The sequence below is a fragment of the Nipponia nippon genome, unplaced genomic scaffold (assembly GCF_047370975.1).
Source record: "Nipponia nippon isolate SJK-2023a ecotype South Korea unplaced genomic scaffold, ASM4737097v1 scaffold_24, whole genome shotgun sequence".
NCBI lineage: Eukaryota > Metazoa > Chordata > Aves > Pelecaniformes > Threskiornithidae > Nipponia > Nipponia nippon.
In genome coordinates this window covers 559238-571539 of record NW_028262341.1, presented here as the reverse complement: position 1 = coordinate 571539, position 12302 = coordinate 559238, and the positions used below count along the sequence as shown (strand labels likewise).

Here is a 12302-nt window from a genome sequence, read left to right as displayed (position 1 = left end):
AGGTGTTTTAACAATAATTTACATAGTCCTGGTTATGCAGAAGCTTAAAGGTCTTTTATTTCATGGCACTAATTAAACAAGAATTCCTCTCTGTCAGCTACCCAAAGAACTTTGGACATGGTGTCAACACAAAGGAAGGTGCAAGCATGGTCTTGTTAGGATGTCACGACACGTTAGGCTATCATCAGACTCTTGTGAGCTTAGCAGAGTGGGTGGCTTATTAGTGAGACAGGAGTTCCTCAAGGTATTGTAGTGAGTGGTTTTGTTGCTTTACTGGGCAGCATTTTTCCCTGCTGCATAAAGACTGAACCCATGGCTGCCAGCTGTTCTGCAGCAAAATTTTCTAATACAGGTATTTTTATGAATGAAACTTAGAACACACTCTTTTATAGCTAATAAAACACTTAGTAATCCTTCAAAATTAAATACTCTGGAGAAAAACCAAACCCTGTGAATTCTATGATGCATGATCTCCTAACTACATCACATGCTATAGTTAACATACTATATTATTAGAAACTTATTTACCTCAGTATATTTGCAGTAGCTTTCCTTTCTTGTGGCAGAAGGTCAGGGTCTCTCAAAACTTCTTCCAGCAAATTTAACACATTCATTTTCAGCTCGTTGTTCAGGTCAAAATCCTACAAAGAAGAACAATTTTACTTCCTTCTGTTTTAACAAATAACTGAAAGGATATACTTTTGCGAGTTTTGCCTTTTTTTTTTTTTTTTTTGCTCTTAGGTTTGAAAATATTTGGAAAACTTGGAAACCTGTTGTAGTGAACAGGCTACAAAAGTGGGAGCCCAGAGGGCTGTAATTTATCTCCTTTTCTGACCTTTATCTGCTGTGTGGAAACGGGCAAATCACCTAACCTTTCTCTTCTGAAGTAAGAACTGCATCTCACCAATACCCACAAAATCCTCTCTTCTGTGATGACTATAAAAGCAGATAAACAGTTTAACTGCAATACTGAAACCACTGCCTAGCGAGGCTGGACACTGTTTTTTTTTCCAGTTTTCTGAGCTTCTCTGTTTATCTGCCTCCCACTCTGGTATTTCTTATCTTATACTTACCCTTTTGCAAAGGTCTGCTTTTTGTTCCATGTAGTGGAGTACTCAACCTAATAAGCTAGATAAACCAGACTAGTGCTCTCTGGCACTGCACGTAAGAGCTTCAGCATTTTAATTATTTCTGAGGCAGACTGATATCTGACAGGAAAACACAACAACCATTTCTGTTGATCTCTGATATTGGACAAAATCAAAGAACAGAACAACGTAAAAACTTTAAGGTGGGAACTTACAGGAGTAGCCTCCAAAAATGCTTTTATTAAGCTCAAAGCCAGCATTTCGATAAGAAAACTAAACCCAAAACCTTCAGTCACCTAGTGCATCATAGACCTTCCTTGATAACCCACAGTTACTTGCAAGCAAGACCATTTGTGGCAAGCCCCTGCTTGTTTCCATGGGAACGGAAGCCACAAAGTTATTGAAACTGGGAAATATTAATTTTCCCAAAGAATCAGCTACAACCCTTTCTGTTGCAACAGGCTCCTAAATTGACAGGATTTCTGGAGAAACATGTCTCTGAGGAGAACCAGTCCTGGTGAAGACACATGTCCCCACAACATGTGTTTCACTTGAGCGGATGTGGGAGCATCAGAGTGCACCCAGTCACAAAGAATGTGATGCTTAGTTTGGAAAAGGAATGAAACACTTAAGACAAGGAGAAGGATGCATGTTCATTAAAGAAAGTGGTGTCACAGCCATGCTTATAGTACTTTTTGAGAAAGCTTATTGCTCAAAATGTCAGTGCTCAGAAATACCCTGCTGTTGCCCACCAGCAATGCCCTGGGCGTTTCCCTCCTGTTACAAGCATCCCTTTTTACCCTTCAAAAGTCTTCTCAACTTGGCCAGACCTAACTCATACTTTGAAACCAACTAGTATCTGTGTCTTAGTTTTTTGTGATGTTTGTCCGTATTAGAGGATGCTGGAGAACAGGAACCTGTGCAGTATTAGGCTTTGAATGGTTACCTATGCCTCAAAAACTGGCAAAAATATAGTTCCAGGTACTGCATTGTGTTTGTTTTATGAAATAAGGTTTCTGTAGCCATTATCCAAAATGCGTGCTTTAGGAACTGTTTTAGCCTGTTTGCAAAAGAAAACAGAGATTTTTATTTATTTATTTAGGGTATGGAAATGGGACTAATCAGGGAAAGCATGAGGAGTGTAACTAAACTACATGAGAGTACTGTTTGCTCCAGTGATTTTTAAAACAAAACTATTTCGAATATGAAACTACCAAAATTTAGGTAAAGGAGAAACCTTGAGTCTGCACAAGCTTAAGCAACCAGTGTAATTAATAATAGTATTGTCTGTCCTACAGTTTGATGGTGGCCACTTTATAAAAGAAGCTGGGTATATTTGCTAGTCATGCTACAAAAATATCATCAGCGAACAGCAAAGGTATCCAAGAGCTAACAAACCTAACGTCCTCATTTACCACGTTGGGTAAAATGCTCACCTGCCACTGTAAATGGGCAGACCTCAACAACATGATCAGGATTTTATCTCCAAGTATGTTTTTCAAACCATAATTGGTTGATTATTTTCATTACAGGATAATTTTTCTCAAGAAGTCTTGCTTTATTGCAACTAAATTTATCACCAAAAAAGTCTGTATTTTAAGAGTTATTTAATTTGTGAATCAGGATGGGGAAGCCTCTCCTATGAATATTAGACTGGGAAAAACTGACGCACTTTCAGTTTTGCATGTTTACAAGCTAATTCTTTTAAGTAATGAGAATTAATACATTGTATGTTAACAGCAAAACATGTTTGTTGAGTAATCTCAGTAAGATAGTAGTCCTGGAATCGCTGGAAAACCCCATACAGCTGGCAAGCTATATGAACACTTAGTTCCTAGGGTTTGGGCTTTCTATCTTCCACTTCAGTTATACCGGCTTCGGAAGAAACTTCATGGTGGAAAAATCCACTTCTCTAACCTCATAAAAACCTCAAAAAAAGAAGTCCTAGACTCTTTATCAGCATAGCCAGCCCAAACTATCATGGATGATAGGCACTGATTAGGGATTACAGACAGAGGATGCATTGGTTTGTGTGACTCCTTCAGTCCCAGCTGCTGTCACACCTCCATGCCAGCCTGAACACAACTAGAAGATGTAACTTCACAGCACAGCCTTCCCACAGGACAGACAAGGCCCTATGTCCATGCAATTTCTGCAGCTGTTGTCATACTGCCCAAAATCTCTTCTTTGTGCCTGGAGGTATTCATTTTTATAGCAATGTGTCAGCTGCTCCTTATAAAGTGAGGAGAAAAAAATGAAAAAAAGTGGGATTCAGAAGAAAACTCGAGAGCTAATCTATTTTTCTGTTGAAGTTCATTATCTAGAGGGTATTGAGATTCCAGTGTGGTGAGCAATATATAAAAAATCTAGGGAAATCATTGTACTTAAACATGTACATATACTTAACTCTATGTAAAAGGTTAACATGAGAATTATACAGACACTAAAATACTTAACAACCAATTAAAAATGTAATTTGTAGATAAATAACTACAAATACATGCAGATTATATCTATCTGTATTACAGGCATTATATATGAATACATATTAATATATTACATATGTATATTATATCTATTTATAGTACAGGCACATATATATCTATATGTAGCTATACATAGGTCTAGATATATTGTATATATCTATATCATATCTCTCTATATAATTTTGGACCACTTTTGTGACATTTTGATCTGTTGTATCACCTGTTAATATGTTTCACTATTTCTTCCAGCTGTTGGAATAACTAGCAACAAGATTCTGCCACCATCCTCAGCAGTGAAGGCTGGCAAGCCTGATTAAATCCACTACTTGACACTGTGTCCCATGACATCCTGTCTCTAAATTGGAGAGACATGGATTTGACGGATAGACCACTCAGTGGATAAGGAATTGGCTGGATGGTCGCACTCAAAGAATTGCAGTCAATTGTTCTATGTCCAAGTGGAGACCAGTGACAAGTGGCATTCCTCAGGGGTTGGTATTGGGACGAGCGCTGTTTAATATCTTTGTCAGCGACATGGACAGTGGGATTGAGTGCACCCTCAGCAAGTTTGCCAACAACACCAAGCTGTGTGGTGTCATTGACATGCTGGAGGGAAGGGAAGCCATCTAGAGGGACCTTGACAGGCTTGAGAGGTGGGCCCGTACAAACCTCACGAAGTTCAACGAGGGAAAGTGCAAGGTCCTGCACATGGGTCGGGGCGATCCCAAGCACAAATACAGGCTGGGCAGAGAATGGATTGAGAGCAGTTCTGAGGAGAAGGACTTGGGGGTGTTGGTTGATGAGAAGCTCAACATGACCCAGCAATGTGTGCTTGCAGCCCAGAAAGCCAACCGTATCCTGGGCTGCATCAAAAGAAGCGTGACCAGCAGGTCAAGGGAGGTGATTCTCCCCCCTACTCTGCTCTTGTGAGACCCCACCTGGAGTACTGTGTTCAGCTCTGGGGCCCCCAACGTAAGAATGACATGGACCTGTTGGAGCAGGTCCAGAGGAGGGCCATGAAGATGATCAGAGGGCTGGAGGACCTCTCCTATGAAGACAGCGTGAGAGAGTTGCGGTTGTTCAGCCTGGAAAAGAGAAGGCTCTGGGGACACCTTATAGCAGCCTTCCAGTACCTAAACAGGGCCTACAAGAAAGCTGGAGAGGGCCTTTTTACAAGGGCACTTAGTGATAGGACAAGGGGTAATGGCTTTAAACTGAAAGTGTGTAGGTTTAGATTAGATATAAGGAAGAAACTCTTTACTATGAGGGTTCTGAGGTGCTGCAACAGGTTGCCCAGAGAAGTTGTGGATGCCCCATCCCTGGAAGTGTTCAAGGATAGGCTGGATGGGGCTTTGAGCAACCTGGTCTAGTGAAAGGTGTCCCTGCTCAAGGCAGTTGGGTTGGAACCAGATGATCTTCCAACCCAAACCATTCTATGATTCTATACCAGCTTACATTTAAATTGCTGCATGTGTTAGACCACCCCAACGTTCAGAGACTTCTAGTTGAAATTTACATATCACAGAAGGAATACAGTCAGTCAGACAAGAACCACCCAATTTTCCAGCAGGCACATTTCAATTTGATAGTGGTCTAATCCTTCATGAGAGGTCACATACCTCTAATATATTTTAGAGTCCATAGTAGCCTAAAGATTTGTGGGTCTTATTTAGATTTTCATTTGACTTAAGCAGAGAAATAAACTAAGATTTCCAAGCAAAATTTAAACTTTATTTTTAAGTCCATTGCTGTCAGTAACGGGAAAAGATATTTCTTCCCTATTTATTTAATATTTATACTGCAAAACCACTTATGAAATGTGCAAATATAGAAAAAAATGACAGCTGATGAGTTAGGTAGGAGGTCTGCCCTGGAGTCACCTAGGATAAGAATAGCATGTATCAAGGTCCCCACCGATCAAAAGCACCGTGCACCATGTTCATCATCACTTAATGAGGTTTCCAGCAGTAGAAGACGCAGCAACAGAGAGAAGTGTATTAATTTTGCTGTCACCCACCTGCACTACGAAATTAAAAGCCTCCTTTGTAACTACAGAGCACCAAAGTCAGCATGATTACATTTTAAGTAGACTCATAACCAGCCTGTTGATCTCTACCATGCACAGGATTAAACAGCAACGTTCTCTTTATGAAGTGCAAGCACATTCCCTTGCCAGGAGGAGCTAGGAAAGCTGTGCAGCAGTATGAGAAGTGCTTCAGAAGCAACCTATTCCAGCTGAGTAAAAAAAAAACAAAAGAAAAAAAAAAAGGGGGGTGGGGGAAGAGAGGATGATGGATTTGGAATCACTAGCCAGAAGAAAAGAGACTTCAGCAGAGGCAGCAGAAAGCAAGAAAAAGAAAACTTAGCTATGCTGATGAGGTACAACTAGAACTATGTAGATTTACTATCAGTGGTTTATATAGAGAATATAGTTTTCAAGTTTTGACATGGGCTCAGTGAAACCTCAAAAGCTTTTACTCCCATGTTTCTTTAAATCTTCCTAAGTGAGAAGAAACATTCTTCATTTCAACATTGTGAGGAAACATTGAATAACCCAGACAAATAAAAGGGAGCTACAACCTGAGAACCTGATTTATATTTGAGTATGTCAGTGATACGGACTACAGAAAACACCGGAGGGAAGGAAGAAATGGGAAGAAGAGGAGAGAGGAAGGAATTGTGCATGGAGAAACCACAAAGAAATTCTAGAGGGAACTCTTTCACAGATTTGCATCATCCAATTTCAACATAACCCTATATGCTTCATGTAAAAATAATCTCACCTAAGTTCAGCTCTGAAACTAGAGCCAACTTTTCAACTCCTCCGGCACCTGCTTACAAGGCAAAAAAGCCAATTGGCAGGCTGGGTTCGGCGCCCTGTGATTGCCATGTGAATGGGAGGAGGAGGAGTACGAGTTGTCAGGATAAATGTAGCACTACTCCCTCATGACAGTCTTCACTGAATGCATTTGGACTCATTTTATTAGTTTCTCTCTTTTTAATTCTAATTTTCTGTTACATAGTATTATGCTCTGAGGAGACCCAAGAATGGAAAGTTCTCCAGATGCTCTGGCCAGCATCGGTGGAACGTGCCACCCACGTGAGTATCACACCCCGAGCTGGCAGGGTTTGTCACGGATGGGGGGCAGCTCTAGCCAGCTGACCGAGAGTGACTCCCAGGCTGGAAGCCTGTTTTCAAGGAGGGAAGGAAGGGAGCTGACTGCCTTCCAATTCAGATTCCCAGCCTTGGCACGCACAACCCACGGTCCTTCCACAGACGCTCCCAGAGGTAGCTGATATTATCACTACAAGCAAGAAGACTCAATGTACTGAGATCTTTTCCTAGCCACTTCTCTTCATCTTGTGAATAACTACATAGTGAGAATTTTTCAATCCATAAACCACAAATAAGAGAAACTGAAGAGGGATGCGTTAGATGGAAACATGGAGAAGCAGAAAAGAGAAACATGGGGAAAGAACAAGAAGTGTTCCATTTCTAAAATGGAAGGTGAAGTAACCAGAGAGGTACCAAGTAAGAAGAAATGTCAGGCAAAGACAGAAATTGGTAGGACTTTCACGTAATAGCTGGAGATGGGACAATTTTAAGAGGCATCTGAAAGAGAAAATGCTCTGAGGAAGGGGAAGGAAGAGTTAAATTAGCAAAGGGAGAAGAAAAATCTAATGAAGGATTAAAAATGTCAGACGTGAAAGGGAGGGAAACCTGCATGTAAAGCCAGAGTCAGGTTTTGGATGTCTCTATGAGTACTCATATGAAGTATGCGTGATACTGTGTGCAGATACTGTATACTGCAGATACAGATACACAGATACTGTGTGCAGACTCATCGTCCTTTGCCCCCAACTGCAGCAGCAAACTGAAAATAGCAGACGGGCACAGACACTGAGAAAGACTAGCATTGCTACTGGCTGTAACTGATTACTTCAAAGTGACGGGCTAATGATAGTATCTTGCTGGGAGTCCAGTATCGGAGATATCCAGGAGGGGAGAGAGATCTACTGAAGCATGTTTACAAGGAATTTGGAATATTTCTAAATAGATGGGTCTGGCTCTACAATTTTAATATATCTGCTCTCATGCCAAAGTGTAAACAGATAATTATTTCAATGGCATCAGTGGAGTGACTCTTAATCTCCTACACAGCAGATCAAACTCTATCATAGTTAACTGGAGTTACCCCAGTGCTGCAGTCTTGTTAAAATTATATTTCATTTTCCAGCATAAAAGCACACTTCAGCTATCACATACAATTTTGCTGAGGGAAATGTTTATAAATTCACCTGAAGCAAAACATTTACATACGTGGAAGGCAGAGATAAAAGAAAAGGTACTATAACTGGCTATAAGGAAAATTCATCCCTGAAATTGAAATACGTCTGGCTTACTTCAATAAGCAAGCAAAGGCCAAGAGCTTTGTCTTCCAGTTAGTTTCAAGTGCAAAGAGACAGTCATCATTTGGGGAAGAGTGCCAGTCCTGATTCTACAGCATCAGCGTCAGCCTGTCACTCCTGATGGAATATAATCAGGTTAAAAGTACAGGCTTTGTTAATAGAATGACTGAGTAATTCTAAGCACATACAATACAAACCTCTCCCTATTCAAGCACTGTGTAACCCTGTAGTACAAAGAAACCTTGAAAGAAGAATCCAGCCATTATGTATTGTCAGATTAAAGTGTTCAGGACAGATAAGAAATGTGACATCCCTGTCTCTAAGTCCTGGGATGTAGTACGTTCAAGAGCTTTGCAGAAAGACCGCAATGAAGAAGGACCTGTCACGCTCCAGCAGAAGTAGGTGCAGAGTACTGATAATTAGTTTGACTGACTGCAAGCTTGGCTACTGTTCTGGGGGTGACTCATGTTCCCTGAAGGGTCATGGTGTAGCAAACCCTTACGCTTCTGCGATGTTTGGACAGAGCATAGCAGCAATTAAGTCCATTACTATTCAATGCTTAACTGTATTCTGGAAAGGGCATGAGTTTATGCAAACTAGATTTCTTCACCAAGTGACCAGCGGCATGCTGGAAGGCTCACTCAGGGTTCCCTTAGTCTCCCTCTCTCTGGGGCAATCTCTCTGTTTCTTCAGTTCACAATTAGTATCATGAAGTCTGTTTATTTCAGGAAGAACCCCAGAAATTTCTTTGCTGTTTCAAGGCAGAGGCCATGGATCCTAGGGGTTTATTTGAAATGTAATTAAAATACAGCACATCTTGCTATCATACAATAAATGTAGCTTAAATGTAATTTGTTCACATTTCTACAATAAACTTACTACAACTTTGCCAGGCATCATATTCATTACTTTATGCCTTTAAACATGAACCAAGTGGAGCTTGTATAAAGGAATTTTAATCTTACTTTTTATTCTAATGTACAAAATTGAATTGGCCAACTCATGTGCACTAAAACTATTTTTAACTAACTGAAATCATCTTTGCTTGGACAATTCTCTGTATACAGGTGCCCCCCCTAATCCCTAAGTGCTATCAATAACTACCTCTGCAAAACCTTCTGTTGAAAACCCAACACAGCTTCATTAGTATGAGCAAGAAAACGACTTGCACTAGATAATTTCACAGCTGGAGCAAGACAGGCATTGGGCATGACAGCATGACCTATACTCTCAAAATTCAAGCCTTGATCTTATCCCCAGATCTTGTGGTAACTTCATAACTCACTGACACTGTCTGGCAGCCATCTAGTTTGTAAGAGAGTAAAGATTTGCAATTCATTCCAGCTGAGATCTTCAAAGAAGCCAACGGGAACAAGCACCCAGCTGTCATTCAAAACTGGGAAGTTTGAAGAAGTTGGCCCCTCTTTCTTCATCAGCAGATGCAAAAGCTTTCTCCTTGGACAAGCTCCATTTCAATCTGCTTGCCACAGAAGCAGAAAAAACTTGATTTTGTAACACAAAGTGTTTAGATAAAAGACATGAAAGTATTGTTAAACAAGGAAAATGAGTCTGCAAGACCTCACTAGGATAATGAAAATCATACAAAGACTTTCTCCTCTTGGTCTCCTTTTCCCTTCCTATTTTTCCACCTCTACAGGAGTCAGTGGGAGTTTTATCCTCATGAGCCCTTTCTGTTCCCATCAATGCTCCTGTCTTCACAATGACTGTCTGTGTCGTCATTTGTGTTTTCATTGTTTACAATGGCAGAATCCTACACTGTTCCTCTCAATTACATTTTAAAAACGAAATGTAAACATGAACACATTGCTGTTATTTTGGGCAAAAAGAAAGCTTCATTGGGTTGTAGGTGGCTAAATGAAAAAGACAGAGAAGAGTAGGGCAAAAAAGAGGAGGGATAGGGAATGAAAAGAACAAAAATGTAAATAAAAAAACCTGGAAAACCTAAACGAGCCATTTTTCATGCTGTGCTGGTTTTGGCTGATGACCAACACAGGTTTGATTCCTCTTGCTCAGTGTGGTAAAAACAAAAAGTATGTGTCACATTACGTGAGGATGTTTTTTTCCAAATTTTTAGCTGTGCCTTGGGAGCTCCTGGAGACACTAATTACTTCCTTTTGCCCTCCTGAAAGGGCTGCAGATCTGGCATTATCACTATATACTTACTTGGAATTTAAGTGAGGCTCCTACAGTGTATGACCCAAGTTTTAAAAATAACAAATCCTTTTTCTAAGTGTTGTTTAGTATGATTTCAAGATAACAAAACTGCTTTATGAAAGGACATCCTTACTGAATAGGCCGAATTGTTAATTTTAATGATTCTGTTTTCCAGCCACAGATGAGTTTACATATTGAATACTGTCCACACTCAGATAAATTTTAAAAACCACATGCTTTAAACAAAAAACAACCCTGAAATGTTCACAACTGTGGTTTTGACATAGTTGCAAGATACTGCAGGAAGCCAATTCATTGCATAGCCCAGCAGAGGAAAGACCCTCCAAACGCTGGCCAAGGATTTGCTAGAGAAATGTGAGGAAACACAAGACTCTGAACCACATGTTTGGATAATTCCTCTATCCCTCCATTCATGCACTAACCCTGACCCATGTTATTATATGCTTGAGAGCAGCACACTAAAGCAAGCCAAAGGGATCCAGAGGGAGGGATGGAGGGCAGGGAATAACTAAGTGGGATGATATATGTAAGAGCACTTTTAACAGATGGCTGTACGTTAGTCTCTTTACATTGCACACATTTCTGAACATAGCACACAGACTCCTATGTGACAGTGCAGCACTTCATGTGCTCTGGGCACTAGAACACAGTAAATCAGTACAATAATTTAGGCAGACAAATTAACTTGTAGAGAATTGACTGTCACTGGTGGATCAGAGAGCACCAGAACAACATTAGTTATGCTGCAGAGCTACTTACATGGTACAACACTAAGCATGTCTGCAGTAGCAACTTGCACCCTAAAAAAGAGAACTAAAGAAAGCCCCACAGTTTACCCATCTGATGCCTTTGCTTCTCTTTACATCTAGTAATAAGGAAAGAGCATTTTGACAGAAAAAATCTGCACAGCAAGTCACCTTTTAGGATGGTGCAGGCTAGCAATGACCACAAGGATCTCAGGCACATCACAAGGAAAACAGTCTAACAGACAGTGCGAGAAAATTCTCCCACAGAGGACAGAAATTGCCTATTTGGTGTTGGGAGTTTTTGCAGCAAAAGTAAATTCAAAGCCAAGTGGAGAGAAAACAGTATCAGCAAAGCATATTGAATTGCACGTTTATCTTTGCGAATATCAACTTATTTTATTAACTTTTTTTTATTTTTAAAGAGAATAAAACATGCCCTTGGCTGCTGATGAAGGTGAAGGATGTCTCAAATGCATTAAGTGGCCAGAGAATGATGCAAATACCTTAAAATGTAATAAAGTTTTTGGCAGGTATGTTGATCTAATAGAATTTTAATACTTACATTGTTTTGCCATTTTGGAAATCTAATAAGCATTTATTCACCAGACACTGGTGGCTAAGGGTTCTCTGGCTGGCAGTTTGTGTTGTTATTGTAAAATGAGGCTCTGAGCTACTGCTCTCCCAGGACTATACATCTTTACTGCCAACATTTCATGCTATTTGGCCAGACAGCAATTCTTCATTTGCCTTCCTTAAAGCAGTCCTGTCCGGTATTTTTTTGGCAGAAACTAGTCAGTCATTTCTAGTTTGCTGAGGTCTTCTGTCCTTCCTCTCTCCCTAGTCTCACAAGTAAACAACACAAAAAGCTGATTACATGCTCTGTTGCTGTAGCATTCATTACTTTCTGAGCCAAAGCCCTTGCATTTTAAAATATTTGCCATATTGGAATACTAGATTAAGTGAGCTGGAGAATTAAAATCTGCCACCCTTGCCATGGAAAAAATAAAAGGCAGTGAGTGAGTAGGGAGTCCAGGTAATAGCTTCCACTTTGAAAATGCACAGTGTTGAATTTTTACTCATTATTTTTGTCCTCTTAATATTTTTAAAAGAATATTAATTGTAAACGTTACGCAAAAGTAGGTGCAAAAGTATTCAGGACAGTATTATATTTTTGCGTATCATGGGTACGTTTGACATGGAAACAGAGAACACTTGTATTTTGAAGGAGAGAAAGTATATTTTTGGTAAATTGCTACAATGACAGAGTATGCTTGCACTCTTCACAGTTACTTTGTGTTTATGATAGAGAGTCAGTACAACTCAATCAGGGTCAGCTCTGAAACTTAAACTTCAGTCTAACTAGCTGTACACAGTTG

The 12302-nt window shown here is 40.1% G+C and overlaps 1 protein-coding gene across 3 annotated transcripts in view; it reads right to left on the bottom strand.

Annotated features, from left to right (window-relative positions):
* RASGRF2 (Ras protein specific guanine nucleotide releasing factor 2) overlaps positions 1 to 12302 on the bottom strand; it is a 143099-nt gene that overhangs the window by 20605 nt on the left and 110192 nt on the right. For all 3 annotated transcript variants that reach the window (XM_087761549.1, XM_087761552.1, XM_087761551.1), the window contains exon 19: positions 529 to 641. In XM_087761549.1, coding sequence (XP_087617675.1) covers positions 529 to 641 — 113 coding nt within the window. The remainder of the gene's footprint in view (positions 1 to 528; positions 642 to 12302) is intronic.